Source organism: Dipodomys spectabilis, unplaced genomic scaffold (genome assembly GCF_019054845.1).
Source record: "Dipodomys spectabilis isolate Male_0828 unplaced genomic scaffold, ASM1905484v1 ptg000173l, whole genome shotgun sequence".
Classification (NCBI taxonomy): domain Eukaryota; kingdom Metazoa; phylum Chordata; class Mammalia; order Rodentia; family Heteromyidae; genus Dipodomys; species Dipodomys spectabilis.
The window spans coordinates 10,858,952-10,880,252 of NW_024870850.1; the positions used below are offsets into that span (position 1 = coordinate 10,858,952).

Genomic DNA, 21,301 nt, shown 5'->3' on the forward strand with positions numbered 1-21,301 from the left:
AGCTGCTTGGGCATGTGAGAGGCCTGAGACCAGACGTTACCTCAAAACCCAAGTGCCAGCACCCACTTGAGATGTCCAAGAAACCCAGGGGCCACTCTGAGTGGTGATCTCCGCGGGAGCGCGTGCGGAGCCATGGGTCCAGGCGGCCCTCGGTTCTGTGGTGAGGCGATCACCACGTGCCACAGCCCCTGGCGGCCGGGCTTGCAAGTGATCCCACCTTGCAGGGTGTTGGTGGCAGGCAAGACTGGATGACTTGTAAAAGATACTTAGCCAACTTAGCCAAAGCAGGTGTCCGAGGGGCTGCCCCCTTTGGGGCCATGGCCCCAGGCGCTGCTGTCCCCTCCTTTAATCTGCCCTGTCTCTTGCAGGAGGCTACTCGTCCCAGTCAAACTACAACTCCCCGGGGTCTGGACAGAGCTACAGTGGCCCTCCCGGCTCCTACCAGTCCTCACAGGGGGGCTACGGCCGGAACACAGACCACAGCATGAACTACCAGTACAGATAAAGCCCGCGGGTTGCCTCCTGTACCTTCTGCACTTACGCCCTCAGCCCATCCGAAGATTCAGTTTTATGCATCACAGTTAACATGTCCGCCGGCCCTGCAGGCATCCCCCACCCGTCCACGTTGCCGTGTCGTGAGGTGCAGCGGCCCCCGGGCCCGTGCTGTGACCCGCATTTAGCCGTGTTTGGGACTCCGTGTCTTCAGTGGTTTGTTAGTTGCCATTACAAGTCTCGTCTGGTAGAGTTTTGCGTTCTTGCCGTTCAGTATCCCTCTGTCTATTTACACTTGGTGTTAGCATTGCCTTGGTTTGTCTTTCAATAGTGACGGAAGGGATGCATCATCTGTTAATGCTTTTGTGAAGTGAGTTCAATGAGCTTTCTGTATTTTAATGCTTTAGTGTTTCAGTTTTATAAGTGAAGATTTTATTTTAAAAACCAGTGGGAAAGAGTGGGATTTTTTTTTTTTTTTTTTTTTTTGGGTATGTCTGGATCATTCAGACAGTACATCCAAACTCAGAAGAATGTAGACAAATAAAGAAAAAGAAAATGGCACTGTCTCAGGCCTGGGTGTTTGACCCTCCAGTCAGTCGGGTGATGGGCAGCTTGCTCCGCTCTGTTCCCGCCCTGGAATGCAGGGTGGGGACAGCAGGACGATCCCTGGTCACCAGAGAGGGTCCAACTCCAGGCCTCCAGACATCTCTATTCCAAGCTTGGCAAGAGCCAGCTTTCTGCCCACCTGAGGGTCTTTTTACCCCCGTCCCATGGGCTCCACAGCTCCACCCCTGGCAGCGTGCGGAGCCCCCGGAAGGCTGGAGCCTCAGGCACATGTTTGTTTCTGCTCCATGAATCCTGCCAGCCGGCTGTGCTGGTAGGGAGGGGCTGGTGTGTGCCGCCCCAGAGAAGCTTCCAGTGAGAGCTGGGGCTCCCTACAAGTGGCAGAGACTTGAGTCTAGTGGTCTGGGGGAAGATTTGTCTCCTGTCAGTTCTTCAGTGTGGGGGAGCTGGTCACAAGTCGAGAGAACTCCAGGCTTTTGTGAAGCGGCGCCAAGGGTCTCTGCTGCTGGACATCTGTCCAGCACCTCCCCAAGAGCCTTCGTCCACCTGTAGCCGCCTCTCCTCCTGGACACCTGGCAGGTGTTGGCCTGAGCCTCTAGGTTGCCCTCTGGTATCCTATGTGCAAGAAGGAACAAGATCCCATCTGTGGCGAGACCCCGCCGTTGCTGAAGCAAATGAGAGCTGCGTGGAAGGGGGTAAACGTGAGCCTTCCTGGATCCACAAAAGACAAGTCTCTGCGCTTCACGCCGGTGTAGAGGAAGCCCCAGGGATGAGTGACTCAGCCCCGGGAGAGTTGGAAAGAGAATGTGGCTGCGTGAAACCAGGCCGAGCAGCAGCTCACGTGGGAGTTCCAGTGTGTGAGAGCCAGCATTCCACACAAGTGATCTGTAGTGGACGAGTGGAGTCCCTGCTGCCATGGTCAGGGGCTGTGTCTGATTGGCACATCTACCCGCTGGGACAGGAAGACACTCCTACTGGCATTCTGGTTTTGGATGAGGATTCAGGCTGAGGAGGGCTTGTGTGTCACCCACCAACTCAGCCGGAGGACTGCCTGCCAAGCACGGCTAAACTCTAGATGAGTCCCTGAGGTCTTGCTGGAGAGGGTTGGATGGCACACTCCGTGACTCAACAGGAGCCCAGGTGCTTTGTCTCAGGAGCAGCTGGAGAACACAGTACACTCCGTGGCACACCTTGCAGGCCTCCCTGTTGCTGAGGGCGCTGGGGTTCATTTGGCCTGTGGTGGTATCCCAGCGCCCCAGCCCCACCGAACCAAGACGCAGCTGTCACCTTGGGTAGAGAAGGCCTGTGGGAGGCGCTCCACCTCCCCGCCGCATGCGCTGGCTTGCTTCACCTGCTGTCCCGTGTCCAGTGCAGGTCACCAGGAGCCTCCACAGGAAGAGCAGGGGCCCACAGTTTGTCCTCTGGAGTTGATCATGACGAGGTACTTGCTGAATAAGCCATGGGGGTCAGGAGTGGGGCATCAGGCACCAAAGACCAAGAGGGCCTGGGACCCCCCTGTGAAGGAAGGATGACATTAGGAAAAGGGGGAGGGCCTCAGAGGGACTCTGGACTTAGGGGGGGTGGAGTATTAGGGGTTGGTGACTTAAGACCAGCGGGGACCATGGAGTTATGGGGGTACAGTCCCAGGATTTCTACCTCCCTGATGGAGCAGTGCCGTTGGGGCTCTGCCTGTCTTTGGGCTGGAGTCCAGTTTGATCTGGGGGTCATCACCTAGCCGCCTGCTTCCTCTCCGCCCTGGCAGGGAGATCCACTCCACCACTGACCGTTCTCCTGCAGTCCATAAGGCCTGTCCTTGCCCCCGAAGCTCTGCGTCCCGATCCTCCGCAGCTGGGGTGTCGCCTCCGCATTCAGTCTCCGTGTGAGCTCCGTCCATGCTGGCCGTACACATTACCCGCCTGAGACCTCTGGACGCGGTTCTGGGCATCAGCGCAACCAGCCTCCATGGAGGCCACGACGCTCACTGACCCTTCCCAGAATAAACTGAGTTCACGTGTCTGTTGTCTCATTTGCTCACCGTATTTATTTTGCCACTGAAGTGTCACGTCCTGTGCTCCCGTCCCCCGTCCCCCGTCCCCCGGAAGAGGGTGGTAGCCTCATAGAGCCTCCAGCCGCTGAGGGGGTTCCTATCCCACATGCACAAGGAGTGTCCAGGCAGGCGTCTTAGTGTGAAGCAAGCTTCGGGGGTGGTGAGGCTGGGCTTGGGCTTGTTTCTAGTTCGGGGAGGAGGGGAGAGGGGAGCAGAGGCAGATGCCCAGCCCAGCTCAGTGGTTGAGTCCTCTGCACTGAGGAAATTGCTCTGAGGCTCATGACTGTTGTAAAACAATTCTCCAAATAGGCCCCCAAAGAAAGATGCCTAGCTCCCTGCTTCTTGGTCCTAGGAGACAGGACTGGAAGAACGGCCACAGCTCTCTTAAATCGTTGGCCCAGTGTCTTGCCAAAATCTCCCACGAGATAGCACGTTGACCTCAGCCTCTGTGGCAAGTTGTCTTGGTAGGTCGCACAGCGGGGCGCTTCCTGCTCCAGTAGATATAAGCAGAGCAAATGCACGTGCTCCCAGGCTCCTCTGGATCCATCACCCCGATCAAACCCTATGTGCCTGGAGCGTCTTAGGTTCAGTCTGTTGCTCTGGAGACTTCCCAGACGACGTTTGGTTGCCCTCTAGGCACCAGCCCTCTAAAACGAACCACCACATCTCTCCTTGGGTAGGCTGCTGCCCCGGGCAGCGATGGAGAATGGGGCTGCTGACAGCTCACACCATTGGAGTCGGGCCCGCGTTCAGCTGGGCACGGAAAATCTGCCAACATCCAGTTCCTCCCGGCCACTTGTTCTCATCCCAGGTGGCATCCCTGGTGCTGCCCGCCTGTGAAGTTCTGCCGCAGGAGCCCGGCCCCCTCTGCTTCCTGGCTCCAGCGCCTCCTCTGATAGGATGCTTTCTCAGGCTCCGCCCCCTTCGCGCTGTTCCTGATGGGGCAAGACCACAGGCTCCGCCCCCACGAAATGTTTCCCTTGGTGTCCTGGCAACCGTCTGGGCGCTGTCCATTGTGCTGAAACGGCCGTCAAAGCCTGTGCCTGGGACCACTCCCCTTACGGCTAAATGCGGAAGAAGGTAGACGCCATGCAGCCTCTCCCTGTGCTTACCGCGCCCCTAGACTTTGAGGCGACAGCCCATCTGGAAAGGAGAAGAGCAGAAACCAAACAGACCTCTTCCCAGACTATCTGTGATGGTCACTGCAAGGGAAAGGCTTTCGTTTTTGGTTACAGCTGTGTGGCAGAAGAGTGTCTGGCAGTCTGTGTGTTCCAAATGTTATATTGAGGGGCTGGGAAGGTGGCTCAGTGGTAGAGCGCTGGCCTTGAGCTGAATTGCTGAGGGACAGCGCCCAGGCCCAGAGTTCAGGCCCCATGACCGGACCCCCCTCCAAAAAAAAAAAATGTTATATTGACTATGCTGTGTACATGTTTCTGCATTTAACAAGGGCTAGGTCATCAGAATGATCCTCAGCGCCATTTTCAATTAATTTATGGTAATGGGGGCTTGAACTCACATCTCACTTGCTGGGTAGGTACTCTACCATTTGATCCTCACCTCTAATCTTAGCCTATGATACTCATATCTAATACCTCTGGTGTAGGGGGTGGTTTACAGGGATGGACCACCACACTCAGCTTATTGAGATGGTGTGGGGGGGGGGGTCTCCACTAACTTTTTGATCTCATTAATCTGGGGCTTCAATCCTTATATCCTGAGTAGGTAGAATTATACCCGTGAGGCTGGCTTATTCATGTTTTTGTTGGTTTGTCATGTGGTTTGAACACAAAGCCTAGGCATTGAGCTCTTCTGTTCAAGACTAGTGCTCTACCACTTTGATTCAGAGCTCTACTTCTGGTGTTTGTGGGTGGTTAATTGGAGATAAGAGACACATGGAAAGCTGGGCATGAGTGGCTCAAATCTGTAACCCTAGCTACTCGGGATGTTGAGATCTAAGGAGGGCAGGTTTGGTTTTTTTTTTTTTTTGGTCCTGGGGCTTGAACTCTGGGCTTGGATGCTGTCCCTGCGCTCTTCAGCTCAAAGCGAGCACTCTACAGCTTGAGCCACAGCCACTTCCGGTTTTCTAGTGGTTTATTGGAGATAAGAGTCTCACGGACATTCCTGCCTGGGCTAGTTTTGAACTGCAATCCTCAGATCTCAGCCTCCTGAGTAGCTAGGATTACAGGCATGAGCCACCGGCACCTGGCTAGGATGGCAGTTTTGATGCCAGCCCAAGGAAGAAAATCTCTGAGAATCCTTTTTTTTTTTTTTTTTTTTTTTTGTCGGTCGTAGGGGCTTGAACTCTGGGCCTGGGCGCTGTCCCTCAGCTCTTCAGCTCAAGGCGAGCGCTCTACCACTTGAGCTACAGCGCCACTTCCGGTTTTCTGGTGGTTTATTGGAGATAGGAGTCTCATGGTCTCTCCTGCCCGGGCTGGCTTTGAACCTTGATCCTCAGATCTCAGCCTCCTGAGTAGCTAGTATTACAGGCGTGAGCCACCAGCGCCCGGCTTTCTCTGAGAATCTTATCTCTAATTAGCCACCAGAAAACTAGAACTGGCACTGGGGCTCACTAGCCTTGAGCAAAGTGCCCAGGCCTTGAGTTTAAACCCCACGAATCCTCCCCACCCCGGATTCTCATGATTACTGAGTAGCTAGGATTACAGCTGTGGTACCCTGGTATAATATATACATATATATTTAAAATTACATATTTTTAAAATTTAAATTATAATTATAAGTGTGATGTACAACTGGGTGCTGGCGGCTCACATCTGTAATCCTACCTACTAAGGAGGCTGAGATCTGAGGATTGCGGTTCAAAGCCAGCCCAAGCAGGAAAGTCCCTGAGACTCCTATCCAATTAACCACCAGAAGTGGCACTATGGCTCAAATGATAGCGTGCTCGCCTTGAGCTGAAGAGCTCAGGGACAGCACCCAGGCCCAGAGTTCAAGCCCCAGTACAGACAGAATAAAATAAAGGTGACGTACAGAGTGATTATTATTACAAAAATCAGGTAGAGAGTACTTTTCTTGCTGGGCACTGGTGCTCACGCCTGTAATCCTAGCTACTCAGGAGGCTGAGATCTGAGGATCACAGTTCAAAGCCAGGACAGGCAGAAAAGTCCATGAGACTCTTATCTCCAATAAACTACTAGAAAACCAGAAGTGGTGCTGTGGCTCAAGCAGTAGAGCGCTTGCTTGCCTTGAGCTGAAGAGCACAGGAATAGCACCCAAGCCCAGAATTCAAGCACCATGACCACCACCAACAAAAGAGTACATTTCTTTTTGGACAATGCATTTTTTTTTATTTTCCATGGGTTGTATACCAAGGAGTCTCTTTCATTCTGAGAAACTGGCGCTATTAACCTGTATTACTGAGCAAGAGGCCAACTGCTTCCATACAAGAAAGGCCTGAAGTGAAGCAGTCTAGTTTAGTAGGACAGTTCTCAGCTTGGTGGAGGTATTCTGAAACAATGGCGCTCTCTGCTGGCAGCTTAATGTCAGCTATATTTCCAATAATAAACATTGGATATCATATTACATGTTATGAGTGTGATTATTAATGGAACACATCCAAGATCAGTAAATCTGTGACTCAGACTTCCTTACTCTTGTGCAGCAGGAAGACTGAAGGAGTGGGTTATATATACATATACATATACATATATATATATATATATTTGTATGCACATATATATGCACTTAGAGAACTAATAATTAAAGACAAATTTTGTATCAGCCTTCCCATTTTCAAACCTGATATTTCTATTATTGAAGAAACTTTGTGGTCTGTATTATGTGCAGGTTGTCCGGGGGAGGGAGGTGGCTTGAATTTAGGTCCTGGGCACTGTCCCTGAGCTATTATGCTCAAGACTAGTGCTCTACCACTTGAGTGGGAGCTGACTTGCAGGTTTTTTCTTTTTGCTAGCCCTGGGGCTTGAACCTGGGCTCTCTCTGAGCCCCTTGGTGCTCAGGGCAAGCGCTCTACCACTTGAGCCACAGCACCACTTCCATCAAACCCAGGACTTCATGCATACTAGTCAAGCACTTTACCACTAAGCTATATTCCTTGCCTTCACAGCCCAGCTTTTGTGTGTGTGGGGGGGGGTGAGGGGTGGATTGGCCATTGGAAATAAGAGTCTCAGAGTCTTTCTTGCTTGGGCTGGCCTTTGATTCCTGATCATCAGATTTCAGGATTATAGATAGATGTTAGACGTCAGTGCCAGGCTAAAGAGGAGGAAACTTAAAAAATATTAGCATACACTAAAAGGAATTTTATTAAGATGTAGGCTGATTGCTAGTGACTCACTCATGCCTAGGACCCTTGCTACTCAGGGGCTGAGGTCTGAGGACCAGGGACTACTGAGATCTGAGGATGATCATGGTTCAGTCAACCTGAGGCCATGAGGCTCTCATCTCCAATTAATCAGTTTTCTAACTGGAAGTGGAGCTGTGGCCTAAAGTGGTAGAACACTAGCCATGAGCAAACAGAGCTCAAGGACAGTGCTCAGGTCCTCAATTCAATCCCAAAACCGACCAAAAAGCAGGGGGTGGCGGTGGGGAATGGTGTGCAGAGGAGTTACCATTTTGTAAACTAGGCAATGAATACTTATATTTCTTTGGACAACGTTTTTAACATGAAGGGATTTTATTGTGATCATTACATACTTTGTGAATACATAACATTTATTCAGCATTTACTATGTGGTAGGTCTTGTTCTAAGCCATTAGGTTAAAGGAAGAGCATAAAAGTCAGCATCAAACCTGCTCAGTGCTGGTAGCTTGTGCCTGTAATCTTGGCCACTCAGGAAGCTGAGATCTGAGGATTGGAATTCAAAGTCAGGAAACTCTGGAAGACTAGGATCTCCAATTAACCACCCAAAAAACCAAAACAACAAAAACCTTGGAAGTTGAGCTACCACTTAAAAGCTAGAGCATTCGTTTTGAGCATAAAAGCTTAGAGCCTGCGTCCAGGCCTTGAGCTCAAGGCCCTGAACCAGCACCAAATAATTTTTTAAAAAAAGCATCAGGCACTGATATCAATACAGGAGTTCTCAGTGAGCCTTTGCCTCGTCCTTATGCCGAGGTGTTACCTATAACTCGCTAGATTTTATTTTTATTTTTGTCGGGCATGGGTCTTGAACTCTGGGCCTGGGCGCTGTCCCTCAGCTCTTCAGCTCAAGATGAGTGCTCTACCACTTGAGCCACAGCGCCACTTCCAGTTTCCTGGTGGTTCATAGGAGATCAGAGACCCACGGACTTTCCTGCCCAGGCTGGCTTTGAACCTCGATCCTCAGAGCTCAGCCTCCTGAGTAGCTGGGATGACAGGCGTGAGCCACCGGCGCCCGGCTACTCGCTAGGTTTTATACAGGAGGAGATCAGGAGCCAGAAAATAGGGGCGCGGATGGAGTTCGCCGCCCGTGGGAGGCAGCGGGCCCCGCGCCGGGCGGGTGTGCGTCGGCGCGCACCCGTTGCCATGGCGCCCGGACGCTTTCCCCAGCGGCGTAGCCCCGCCCCGCCCCGCCCACGTGGCCAGCGTCCATCGGGCACCGCCCACTGCCCCTCCCGGCCCACGTGCTTCCGGTTGCGAAGATGGCGTCCACCATCCCGGCTTCCGCCGAGTCGGCTCCGCGCATCTTTCGGCTGGTGTCCGAGTGCAGTCGCTCCAGAGCCCGAGCCGGGGAGCTGCGGCTGCCGCACGGGCCGGTGTCCACTCCGGTGTTCATGCCCGTGGGCACGCAGGCCACCATGAAGGGGATCACCGCGGAGCAGCTGCACGACCTGGGCTGCCGCATCTGCCTGGGCAACACCTACCACCTGGGGCTGCGGCCGGTGAGTGGGGGATCGGGACGCGGGAGGGCCACGGGGCGGAGCCCTCGGGACCCGGGGTCGCCTCACCCCGTAACCGGACACTTCCGCCCCCCACGCCGGTCGCAGGGTCCTGAGCTCATCCAAAAAGCCCAGGGTCTCCATGGCTTCATGAACTGGCCCCACAATCTCCTGACGGTGAGTGGGTGGGGCGGAGATCGTGGATGCCTCTTTGGGGGGGTCGGTCCACAATCTCTAACCCCTTTGACAGCTCTGCGATGGGGGTTCCCTCAGGACAGCGGAGGCTTCCAGATGGTGTCCCTGGTGTCGCTCTCCGAGGTGACAGAGGAGGGCGTCCGCTTCCGCTCCCCCTATGATGGCAAAGAGACCCTGTTGAGCCCAGAGAGGTCGGTGGAGATCCAGAATGCGCTGGGTGAGCGGATCCCAGGGGGAGTCCTGGGTATCCCGGGACAAAGATAGATTCTTTGTACTTTTTTGTATGAAATGTGTTAACAGGGCCCCTTCCACTCGCGTCCTCCTACCCATCTCCTGTACTCCCACTGGTTGCTTTGCTACTGTTACTAATGTGTTATAGACCCTTGCACTGCTTACAGTAAATACGAGCAAGTTTAAGTGTACTCTGCATTTTCCCTCTATGAGAAGAAAAGCTATTCAAGTTGGACACTAGTGACTCATGCCTGGAATCCTAGCTACTCAGAAGGCTGTGATCTGAAGGTGGTGGTTTAAAAAAGAGTCTGTAAGACTCTTATCTCCAAAGAACCACTAAAAAGCCAGAAATGGAGCTTTTGCTTAAGTGGTAGAAGGCCAGCCATGAGCAAAAAAAACCTAAGCAACAGCCCAGGCCCTGAGTTCAAGTTTCAGGACCAGCACAATCAATCAATCAGTCCTCTGTTTACACAGGTTAGGATGGCTGCCTAGGAATCAGCCATATGTGGCAGGCACTGCTGGGGTTTATCATGTGCCCAGTTGGTGGGGGACTCCTTAGTGACAGCGTCCTACCTCACCCTCAGGCTCAGACATCATCATGCAGCTGGACGACGTGGTCAGCAGCACTGTGACAGGCCCCCGCGTGGAGGAGGCCATGCACAGGTAAGCTGACATGTGGTAGTAGGAGGGGATCCAGGTCCCTTCACTTCAACAGGCCCCTGGGACTCACAACCAGGGCTCTCTTGCAGATCAGTCCGCTGGCTGGACCGGTGCATTGCAGCTCATCAGCGGCATGACAAGCAGAATCTGTTCGCCATCATCCAGGGTGGGCTTGATGCGGATCTCCGGACAACTTGCCTTGAAGGTAGAGGGAGCCAGATGCTGGCAGCACCAGGCCTTGTCCATCACAGTCCTCCACACAGGCCAGGCACAGGGATGGTGCTTCATTAAAGAGTTAAACAGGGGCTGGGAAGGTGGCTCAGTAGTAGAGTGCTTGCCTTCATGCATGAGACCCTGGGTTCAGTTCTTCAGCACCACATAAGCAGAAAAAGCCAGAAGTGGGCTCTGTGGCTCAAATGGTAGAGCGCTCGCCTTGAACTGAAGAGCTGAGGGACAGCGCCCAGACCCAGAGTTCAGGGCACATGACTGACAAAAACAAAAAAAACCGTAAAACAAGCTGGGCACAGTAGGTCACACCTGTAGTCCCAGCTATGCAAGAGGCTGAGATCTGAGGATCATGTTTAAAGTCAGCTCAGGCAAAAAGTCCTGTGAGACTCTCATTTCCAATTCAGCACCAAGAAGCTGGAAGTGGAGCTGTGGCTCAAGTGGGAGAGCACTAGCCTTCAGCAGAAGAACTGATAGGTAATGTGTAGGAGCTGAATTCAAGCCCCTGTTTGAGCAGGTACACTAAGTAAGTAAATAAAGTAAAATAGAGAAGACAAAGGAGGCCCCAATGAGGCATATGTTTGGAGAAGGTGAAAAATTCAATACTTGGTGATTTTTCCATAATTACCATGCAACATGAAAAATTCCCTTTTTTTTTTTCCAGTCATGGTGCTTAAATTCTGGGCCTGGGCGCTGTCTCTGAGTTCTTAGCTCAAGGGTAGTGTTCTACTACTTTGAGCCACAGTGCCACTTCTCGTTTTCTGGTGGTTCATTGGAGATAAGAGTCTCATGGACTTTCTTGCCCAGGTTGGCTCTTTGAACCCTGATACTCAGATCTCAGCTTCCTGAGTAGCTAGGATGACAGGCATGAGCCACCAGTACCAGGTCAATATGCCAAATTCTGATTCCAGATTAATCTGTTGAGGTTTTTTGTTTTGTTTTTTGTTTTTGCAGAACTAGGGTTTGAACTCAGGTCCTTTTACTTAAGTAGACAGCTGATATACCACGTCAACCATGCCTCCAGCCTGGCTTTTTTTTTTGCCAGTGCTGGGGCTTGAACTCAGGGCCTATGCACTGTCCTTGAGCTTCTTTTGTTCAAGGCTAGCACTCTACTACTTGAGCCACAGGCCACTTCTGGCTTTCTGTGTATGTGGTACTGAGGAATCAAACCCAGGGCTTCGTGCTTGCTTGGCAAGCACTCTACCATTAAGCCACATTCCCAGCCCCTTTTGTAGGTTATTTTGGAAGTGGAATCTAGTGTTATTTTTTCTGCCTGAATTGGCCTCAAATTGTGATTCTCCGGATCTTTTTTTTTTGGTGGGTTGTGGGGCTTGAACTCTGGGTCTGGGCGCTGTCCCTCAGCTCTTCAGCTTAACGTGAGCACTCTACCACTTGAGCCACAGTGCCCTTCCGGCTTTTTTTGCTTATGTGGTGTTGAGGAATCAAACCCAGGGCCTCATGCATGCAAGGCAAGCACTCTAAAACTGAGCTACCTTTCCAGCCCCCAGATCTTACTCTTTTGCCTAGCTTAGATTACAGATGTGAGCAGCCAGTGCCTGGTTCTTTTGAGTCTTGAGAGCCACTCCGTACAGTGGAAACAAATAGGTTTCCAAAGTTACTGATGTAGAATCTGAGCCACAGAGCTCTTGTGTCACTTACCCTAGTTCTGTGCAGCTTGGGTGTCCTTATTTGGGGTTTAGATGCTTCAGTGTTTACTGTACGCTACCATTCCTGCCCTGGAAGTTGGAAATATAGGGTCAGAGGTGAGTGCTTAGTTTTATTTTGCCAGTTCTGGAGGTCCTGGCATGGTCCACTGAGTTACTGGGGAGGCATGGAGGACTATAGAGCAGGAGAGGGGCCAGATCCGATTCCCATCATAAAAAACCATTCATAACTGATGGACAGAAAATGGAAGACCCTTTATCTTGCCCAAAGAAAAAGTGCCAAGGAGCCAGGTGTCGGTGGCTCACGCTTATAATCCTAGCTACTCAGGAGGCTGAGATCTGAGAATCGTGGTTCAAAGCCAGCCTGGGCGGGAAAGTCCATGAGACTCTTATCTCCAGTGAGCCACCAAAAAATAGGATGTAGAGCTCCGGCTGAAAGTGATAGAGTGCTAGCCTTGAGCAAAAGAACTCAGGGACAGCGCCCAGGCCTTGAGTTCAAGCTCCATGTCTGACAAAAAGAAAAAAAAAAAGATGAACTAGAGAAGGCAGAGGCAGCAGGGCTCCAGGCAATGGGCTGACCCGAGCAAGCTGAGAATGCTCATTTGTCTGCATCCCTTCTTAATCTTCTGCTGGGGGCTAGGTACCTCTGTGCCATTGACTACTTCTCTGGACCTTCTTTTCCTCTGTAAAGCGGGGAGTTGTTTCTACTTTCAGGCAATGACGGTAAGGATTGACTGGGAACGTCCAATCAAACTATCTGCCTGCTCCTGCCTTCAGCCTTGTGATCTTATAAAAGAGGTCTTCTGTCAGGCACAGGGGTTCATCTCTGTTATCCTAGCTACTTGGGAAACAGAGATTAGGATAGTCCCAGTTCTAGGCCAACCCAGATAAAAAGACCTTCTCAGCTCCATCTCAACCAATGGCTGAGCATGGTGGTGCACGCCTGCTCTCCCAGCTACAAGGAAAGCACAGTGGCTTCCCACAAACACTGAGAAGCACCAGCAGGAGGAGCAGAGCACAGAGACTCCTGAAGATAAAATGAGATGTGTGTAGAAAATAATGTCCAAAGGGGCTGGAAGTGGTTCTTTGCTTTCAAGCGCCTGCCTAGCGATTGTGAGGACCTGAGGTCAATTTCCACCACTTCCAAAAAAGAATAGAAAAATCCTTTGTGTGTGGCAGTGCACACTGTAATTCCCACCAAGTACAGCACCCTGAGTTCAAACTTCTTCTTCTTCTTCTTCTTTTTTTTTTTTTTTTTGCCAGTCCTGGGGCTTGAACTCAGTGCATGAGCACTGTCCCTGAGCTTCTTTTTGCTCAAGGCTAGCACTCTACCACTTGAGCCATTGTACCACTTTTGGCTTTTTCTGTGTATGTGGTACTGAGGAATTGGACCCAGGGCTTCATGCATGCTAGGCAAGCACTCTACCATGAAGCCGTATTTCCAGCCCTGAGTTCAAAACTCTGTACTACTTAAAAAGAAAAAAAAAAAAGAATAAACAAAAGAGGTCCTTGTCAACCTCCTGCCTTCTGGTTCAGTGAGTCTAGATAACAGAGCCCAGCTCATGTTCATGAAAGCAGAAACTAAGGCAGAGCACAGGTAGCTCACACTTGTAATTTTAGCTGCTGAGCAGGCTGAGATTTGAGAGGCACAGTTTGAAGCCAGCCCAAGCAGAAAAGTTCATGAGAAGCCAGGCGCCAGTGGCTCACACCTGTCATCCTAGCTACTCAGGAGGCTGAGATCTGAGGATCCAAGTTCAAAGCCAGCCTGGGCAGGAAAAGCCATGAAACTCTTATCTCCAATAAGACAACAGAAGACCAGAAGTGGCACTGTGGCTTAAGTGGTAGAGCGCTAGCCTTGAGCTGAAGAGCTCAGGGACAGCACCCAGGCCCAGAGTTCAAGCCCCACGATCGACCAAAAAGAAAAAAAAAAAGAAAAAAGGAAGAAAGAAAAGTTAATGAGACTCTTATCTAACTACCAAAAAGCCAGAATTGGACCAAGTGGTAGAGCAAGAGCTCAAGGCCTTGAGTGTAAGCCCCAGCACTGGCATTGGAAAAAGAAATCTTTGCCGGGCGCTGGTGGCTCACGCCTGTAATCCTAGCTACTCAGGAGGCTGAGATCTGAGGATTGCGGTTCAAAGCCAGCCCGGGCAGGAAAGACCGTGAGACTCCTATCTCCAATAAACCACCAGAAAACCGGAAGTGGCGCTGTAGCTCAAGTGGTAGAGCGCTCGCCTTGAGCTGAAGAGCTGAGGGACAGCGCCCAGACCCAGAGTTCAAGCCCCACAACCGACAAAAAAAAAAAAAGAAAAAGAAATCTTTATGTTGAAAAGCCAAAATGCATTTACTATACCTCTGTATCAAATAGCCTAGCTCAGCCTACCCTGTGATAAATGGGCTTAAAACATGCACATGAGCCTGTGGTTGGGTGAGAACATCTTCCGTCTGTTGTTCACCATGTTGGCTCAGGCTAGCCTGGAACTTCCTTTCTTCCTGCCTCATGCTTAGGGATTACAGGCATGAGCTACCGTGCTCAGCTCAAGGCCTACATTTGACTGAAGTATTGATTCCTGGGATTTAGTGTCAACTGTACAGAATAGGAACAAAAATCAATGGTGTGGGGCCACTGACACTTGGCCACCATCCATCTGTGCCCCCAGAAATGACCAAGAGGGACGTGCCGGGCTTTGCCATTGGGGGCCTGAGTGGGGGCGAGAGCAAGGCCCAGTTCTGGAAGATGGTGGCGCTGAGTACCTCCATGCTGCCTAAGGACAAGCCCCGCTACCTCATGGGGGTCGGGTATGTTTGGGGCTGGGCCTCACCTGGGGGGGGGTGGAGGCAGATTTTCCCCTCCCCCCTGTTGGGGGGTGCTTTGGGGGGGAGATGAGAAGGTGGCTGGGACCTATTGTGGGGTGGGGTCCGCCTTCACTGGCCCCCCGTGGCTGCACCCCTGCCCCTCACTAGCTACGCCACGGATCTCGTGGTCTGCGTGGCCCTCGGCTGTGACATGTTCGACTGCGTCTTTCCCACCCGGACAGCGGTGAGACGCGCGGCGGGGCGCAGAGGACTGTGGGAAACCGGGGTGGGGGAAGGGTCCTGATGATGAAGTCCCGGATGACACTTCCTCTCCCTCCCTCCCGTGCCCCCCCTTCCAGCGCTTTGGCTCCGCCCTGGTGCCCACCGGGAACCTGCAACTGAAGAGGAAGCAGTATGCCAAGGACTTCGGCCCCATTGACCCGGATTGCGCCTGCCCCACCTGCCAGAAGTAGGTGAGGAAGTGGGGGGCTTGGAGGGGCTCGGGGTGGGCCCTGCTCAGACACTGCCTGCCCCCTCCCCCGGCGCTCCAGGCACAGCCGGGCCTTCCTGCACGCCCTGCTCCACAGCGACAACACGGCGGCCCTGCACCACTTGACTGTCCACAACATCGCCTACCAGGTGGGCCGGGGCGGGGCGGGGCTTCCCGGCGGGGCGGGGCTCCCGGGGCGGGGCTTCCCGGCGGGGCGGGGCTCCCGGGGCGGGGCTTCCCGGCGGGGCGGGGCCGGTGACCACGCCCCTCCCTGCAGCTGCAGCTGATGAGCGCCATGCGCACCAGCATCCTGGAGCAGCGCTTCCCTGACTTCGTGCGGAGCTTCATGCGCACCATGTACGGGGACCACAGCCTCTGCCCCGCCTGGGCCTCCGAAGCCCTGGCCTCTGTGGGGATCACATTGAACTGAGCAGGCCACGACAGAGGGAAGTTGGGGGCTTTGGAAGAGATTTTTTTTTAAAGATTGTTTGTACTTTCTTGTCGGGGGGAGCGGGCGACCGTGGGGCCTGAACTCTGGGCCTGGGCGCTGTCCCTCAGCTCTTCAGCTCAAGGCCAGCGCTCTACCATTGGAGCCACAGTGCCACTTCCGGCCTTTTCTGCTTTTGTGGTGCTGAGGAATCAAACCCAGGGCCTCATGCATGTGAGGCAAGCACTCTACCACGGAGCCACCTTCCCAGCCCTGTACTTTTTTAAAAAAATATATATAAACTTTGAAATTCTAACTAGCATGTGTCTGTGTGTTCTTGGGGAGGTGATCTATCTGGGTCTCCCTCCTACTAATGAAAAGTAACTATACAAGCTAGGTACAGTGTGGCTCAGGCCTGTAATCTTAGCCACTCAGCAGAGATCTGAGGATAGGTTCAAAGCCAGTCCATTTTAGAAAACTTGTGAGTCTCTTGTCTCCTACTAACTAGCAAAAAAGTAGGAGGTGGAACTGTGGCTAGCCTTGAGCACAAAAGTTCACAGCACCCAGGCCCTGACTTAAAGCCTACCAGTAAAAAGTAGCCATAAAGAATTGGGATGTGGAAATTCACCCTTTAATTCCAGCTACTTATGAGGTGGAAATGTGGAGGATCATTAGAGGCCAACTGGGAGAAACAGAACATCCAGTTAACAAGCTGAGTGTGGCAGCGTGAATCTTTAATCCCAGTGAACACTCATGTCGCCATTGGCAGGAGTTGAAATAGGAAGTAGCTTGCCCAAGGTTAACATCAAGAAGTTACTGCTGTCTTGGCGCTGGTGGCTCAGGCCTGTAATCCTAGCTACTTAAGAGGCTGAGATCTGAGGATGATGCTTCGAAGCCAGCCCAGGTAGGAAAGTCCAGGAGAATTATCACCAAGGAACCACCAGAAGCCGGAAGTGGCGCTGTGGCTCAAAGTGGTAGAATACTAGCTTTTGAATGGAAGAGGTCAGGGACAGTGCCCAGGCCCTGAGTTCAAGCCCCACGACTAAAAAAAGTAACAGCTCTTCTTTGTGTCTCGGCACGGGCACTTTACCACTGGGCCACATCCGCGGCTCAAGCCTTGACTTTAGTCTCCTTCTCTCCCTAGGAGACATAAATCTTGCTTGACTCAACTTCTGAGCGTCTTGGGTCTCCGCGTTCAGAGCGTCACGCAGGCTGGGAATGACGAGGCATTCTGGGACATGGAGTTTCTATAGAATCCCAAAACTCAGACGTGACAGTCACTGGGTCCCACCACGAGGTGTCGCCTTTCGGCGAGCATGGCGGATCTTAACCTGTACTTCAGAAGACTAATACACAACAATCACCAGTTTAGAATGGGAGTTTCTTCAGAAGACAGTAACGTACTACAATCACCAGTTAGAATGAGAGTTCCTTTGATTGACAGATACAGTTCTCAATTAGAGTCAAGATTGGAACGTTGAAGCTCAGCCTCTTTTGCCTTATTGGCTGTAGAAGCGAAATGACATTTATTTCGACCAATAGAAAAACTTTAGGGAACTAGATAGCGTCAAGTAACAAACCAGAGTTTGAGGCTCGATCTCTAACATCATTGGCTATCTTTCAGACTGGCAGTTCTTTCTGCCAATAAACCTGTGGAACTCCATATTGGGCGGAGCCACCATGTCTTTTCCCGAAACACCGCCTCCCGAGCCTTGACAACTCAGTTTCTATTCCTACTGGCTGTCACACAAGAGTGACAGCTCTTTCCTCCAATGAGCTCGCGGAACAGCCCCTCGGAGGAAGGCTTACTCAGCTGTAGGTCTTCATTGGCTCACATGCGTGAGTGGCAACAGTGTGGACCAATTCAAGGCGGCTTTAGATTTTTTTTGGGGCGCAGCCTCCCCGCCCCCCGCGCCGGGGCGGGGAGGTCGCTCCGGTCGGGTGTCGCCTGAGAACCGGATGAGGCGGATGAGGCGGCGACTGTGAGGCCGAACCGGGAGCTGGCGTCGTCTCGCCGAGTCCCGGGGACGGGTCGGGGTGGGGGGAAAGCAACGGCCACTGGCGTCGCGGGGCCGGGTCGTTGAGGAGAAGGTCCGGGAAGGTTAGGACACGGGCCGGGAGCGCCGGGCGCTCGGGCGGGGGGGCCGGGCCGCCGGCGCCATGGGCAACCGCGGGATGGAGGAGCTGATCCCGCTGGTCAACAAGCTGCAGGACGCCTTCAGCTCCATCGGCCAGAGCTGCCACCTGGACCTGCCGCAGATCGCCGTGGTGGGCGGCCAGAGCGCCGGCAAGAGCTCGGTGCTCGAGAACTTCGTGGGCCGGTGAGCGAGCGCGGCGGGCGGCGGGCGGCGGGCGGGCGGGCGGGCGGCGGGCGGCGGGCGGGCGGGCGGCGGGCGGCGGGCGGGCGACGGCGGGCGGCGGGCGGGCGGGCGGCGGGCGGCGGGCGGGCGGGCGGCGGGCGGGCGGGCGGCGGGCGGCGGGCGGGCGACGGCGGGCGGCGGGCGGGCGGGCGGCGGGCGGCGGGCGGGCGGCGGGCGGCGGGCGGCGGGCGGCGGCGGGCGGCGGGCGGCGGGCGGCGGCGGGCGGGCGGCGGCGGGCGGCGGGCGGGCGGCGGCGGGCGGCGGGCGGCGGGCGGCGGGCGGGCGGCGGGCGGCGGGCGGGCGGCGGGCGGCGGCGGGCGGCGGGCGGCGGCGGGCGGCGGGCGGGCGGCGGGCGGCGGGCGGGCGGCGGGCGGCGGCGGGCGGGCGGGCGGGCGGGCGGCGGCGGGCGGCGGGCGGCGGCGGGCGGCGGGCGGCGGCCTAGGGCGCGGAGGGCGGGCGGGCTCGGGCATGGCGCGCCCTGCGCGGACGGCGTAACCGCGGCGCGCGCGTGCGTGCGGGCGGGCGGGCGCCGGGGACGGGCACCGGGGAGGCGGGCCCGGCCCCGCGGCGGGGCGGCGACCCCGCACGGCGGACACCCCCCGCCCCTCGGCCGTGCGTGTCGCCCCGGCTCTCAGCAGTGACATGATTTTGGGGGTTCTCGGTGTTACGGAGTCCGATCGGCTCTGCCCGTGTCTCCGGGGAGCCCCTGGGGTGTCTTCGCGGGGTGACTGCCGCCGTCTGCATGGCGGTTCGTTTATCTGGAGCCGCGCCTCCCGCCTCACCTCCTCCCCCCCCCCCCAGCCCCGTGCCCCGTTTTGTTTGGTTGCTTGGTTCTCCTACCGTTACCATTTGGCTGTCCATCTGTCCAGACCCCCACCCGGAAGTCCCCTGCTGCCTGGCTAGCTGTCCCCGAGTGACCTCTGTCTGCTGTCGGGTCGCCCATCTGTGCCCCCCCCCCCAGACTTTCTAAAGCTTAGGGGGGAGACCTTGTGTCTGATGGCCCCAGCTAGCCTCCACTGTCACCCTGTGGCTGGACTTGGGGTGGCGGGGGAGATCTGCCTTGTCTGGTTCTCCTAGGCTGGCTTTCCCCTCTCCTCTCTGCCCCCAAAGCTGGCTCTTCCTTTCTTACAAGTGAATCCATCTTGTCAGCCCACTCTTAGTGTCTACACATCACTGGCAGCCTCCTGTCTCTCTCCCAGGAATGACCAGAGAATGGGGGGAGGGGGGAGAGAAGAGAACCAAAAGAGTAAGCTTGAAAACTTTTTTCCTCTCCTCAGTTGGAAGTTTGAGCTCAGGAGAACTTTCTAGAATCCTGTCCTGGACCTTAGCACAGCATCCCAGGGTCTGCGAGCCACAGGAGGAGTTCAGCTAGCAAGGAGGCTCAGCTAGGAGCTTCTTTCCATGGAGCTGGTGTAATGGGCCTCTTGCCTAGTTGGGCCTGGAAAGCAAGTGCTGGGGTGCAGCTCTTTTTCTCTTGGGGAGAGCAGCCGAGGAGCAGTCCTTGTTCCCACCCCCCCCTGCTCCACCAAAGCCATCCGGCAGGCAAGTGCTTCTCCCGGGTTGTTTCTGGGATTCAGGAAGTGGATGAATGAGTGCTGTCCGAGTTGGTTCACCCCCTTGCCCTTCCCCCTTACTGCCGGCCTCTCCCTCCCGCAAGGGCGGGCTCTTCTATTCCAGGAAGTCTTTGGTGTGGCTGCCAATAGATAACATCCCCATCCCCTGAGCCGGCATTCCTCTTCCTAGTTATTGGTCGGCCGCGGTGACATTCACCCTGGCGTCTCAGTCAGCTCTTTCTCGTGGGTGGCACCATAGAGATGGGCCAGGAGACTGAGAAAAGCCATCAGGCTGGGCGCCCAGCCTTGCTCCTGCCTTCCCACAGTCCTAGGTTTTTTTTTTCTTCCTCCTCTTTGCTGTGCCAGGCACACTGCCCTGAATTTACTGGGGCAGAAAGGTGCCAGGGGTACAGGCAGCCGGGCCTGGCAGGGGGGCCCCTCGGCCAAGGGCTGCTTTCCTTCCTACCCAGGCTTGCTGTGGGCATCGCACAACTCTGTGCTTCATTTGCTTGTGTGTGGTGATGGCCCTGAACAAGAATGGGAAAAGGAGGCGGTGACACCGTGCATTGAAAGTGCTCCCTGGTCAGTGGCGCTGTGGCTCAAAGTGGTGGAGCACTAGCCTTGAGAGAAAAAGCTCAGGGGCAGTGCCCAGGCCCTGAGTTCAAGCCCCACGATGGACAGAAAAGGAAGAGGAAAAAAAAAGGGCTGCCTTTGGTTTGGCATGGAGGTGTATGCCTGTAGTCCCGGTTACTCAAGAAGCAGAAGCACAGGGATCTTTTGAACCCTCAGGCTAAACCTGGGAAAAAGCAACACAAGCAGCACCAAGCAAGTGCCAGGCCTTAAGTTCAAACCCAGTACTGCATACACACAAGAGAAATTGCTTTAAAAAAAAATGTTTTCTTTTGCTTGGGCAGTGGTAGCTTACACCGGTAATCCTAGCTACTTAAGGAGGCTGAGATCTGAGGATCACAGTTCAAAGTCAGCTCGTGCAGATAACTCCTTGAGACTTATCGCCAATAATCTACTCTGGAAAAAGCTGGAAGTGGCAAATTAGCTCTAGTGGTAGAGTGCTTGCCTAGGGCAAAAGAAGCTCAAGGACAGGACTGCGAGTGTGGCTCAGTGGTAGAGTGGTTTGCTTAGCATACCTGAAGCCCTGGGTTGATTCCTCAGTATCACATAATCCGTAAACTCCAGAAGTGGTGCTGTAGCTCAAGTGGTAGAGCGCTAGCCTTGAGCTGAAGAGCTGAGGGACAGCGCCCAGGCCCAGAGTGCAGGCCCCATGACTGACAAAAAAGAAAAAGGAGAAAAAAGTTGACTTTGTCAAGCATAGGTGGCTCACACCTGTAATCCTAGCTACTCAGGAGGCTGAGATCTGAGGATCATGGTTTGTAGCCAGCCAGGCAGGAATGCGCATGAGACTCTCCATTTCATCACTAAAGAGCTTGAAGCAGAGCTGTGACTCTAGTATAGAGTTCTAGCCTTTGAGCACAAAAGCTCAAGGACAGTGCTCAGCCCCGAATTCAAGGCCCAGAACCAGCGCGCACACACACAAAATAACAAAAAAACAAATCAGTAATTCAAGGCTTACAAAGCAGTAAGTAGAAAGGCCTGCTCTTTGAGAAAAACGGAAGTTTGTTTGTTTTTAATTTCTGGAATGCAGGTGAGAGCCCAGCAGCAAGTCTTCCTTCCTTTTTTCTTTTCCTCATTACGTAACCCTGGCTGGCCTCAAACTTCAGATCCTCCAGTAGGGAGGCTGGAAGTAATGGGATTG

At 54.1% G+C, this 21,301-nt stretch overlaps 3 protein-coding genes and 1 long non-coding RNA gene across 20 annotated transcripts in view; all 4 read left to right on the top strand.

The window, feature by feature from the left end:
• Ilf3 (interleukin enhancer binding factor 3) overlaps positions 1-844 on the top strand; it is a 41,126-nt gene extending 40,282 nt beyond the window's left edge. For all 8 annotated transcript variants that reach the window (XM_042693656.1, XM_042693661.1, XM_042693663.1 and 5 more), the window contains one exon: positions 369-844. In XM_042693656.1, coding sequence (XP_042549590.1) covers positions 369-505 — 137 coding nt within the window. In that variant the 3' untranslated portion in view covers positions 506-844. The remainder of the gene's footprint in view (positions 1-368) is intronic.
• Positions 845-861: 17 nt separating this feature from the next.
• On the top strand, positions 862-3,072 carry LOC122119659. Its single transcript, XR_006149599.1, has 2 exons — positions 862-2,497; positions 2,819-3,072. It is a non-coding gene; the product is annotated as an uncharacterized LOC122119659 (long non-coding RNA).
• A 5,617-nt stretch (positions 3,073-8,689) lies between these two features.
• Positions 8,690-15,756, top strand: Qtrt1 (queuine tRNA-ribosyltransferase catalytic subunit 1). The gene is made up of 10 exons (XM_042693793.1): positions 8,690-8,935; positions 9,041-9,109; positions 9,206-9,344; positions 9,943-10,021; positions 10,108-10,223; positions 14,565-14,703; positions 14,869-14,944; positions 15,060-15,169; positions 15,252-15,339; positions 15,468-15,756. The coding sequence occupies exons 1-10, from the start codon at positions 8,696-8,698 to the stop codon at positions 15,618-15,620; spliced, it is 1,209 nt and encodes a 402-aa protein (XP_042549727.1). The 5' UTR covers positions 8,690-8,695; the 3' UTR covers positions 15,621-15,756.
• Positions 15,757-17,545: 1,789 nt separating this feature from the next.
• The window catches only part of Dnm2 (dynamin 2), a 69,530-nt gene continuing 65,774 nt past the window's right edge, over positions 17,546-21,301 (top strand). For 3 of the 10 annotated variants that reach the window (XM_042693889.1, XM_042693883.1, XM_042693885.1), the window contains exon 1: positions 17,547-17,938. In XM_042693889.1, coding sequence (XP_042549823.1) covers positions 17,778-17,938 — 161 coding nt within the window. In that variant the 5' untranslated portion in view covers positions 17,547-17,777. Of the gene's footprint in view, positions 17,939-21,301 lie in introns of all 10 variants that reach the window. The other 7 variants (XM_042693888.1, XM_042693882.1, XM_042693884.1 and 4 more) reach the window with 3 other exon arrangements.

Bases quoted from the DNA above. Each gene is read 5' to 3' on its own strand.
- Qtrt1 (XM_042693793.1), top strand. From the start codon at position 8,696: ATGGCGTCCACCATCCCGGCTTCCGCCGAGTCGGCTCCGCGCATCTTT. The intron at 8,936-9,040 runs GTGAGTGGGGGA...CGCCGGTCGCAG, and splicing joins ACCACCTGGGGCTGCGGCCG to GGTCCTGAGCTCATCCAAAA. The intron at 15,340-15,467 runs GTGGGCCGGGGC...CCCTCCCTGCAG, and splicing joins TCCACAACATCGCCTACCAG to CTGCAGCTGATGAGCGCCAT.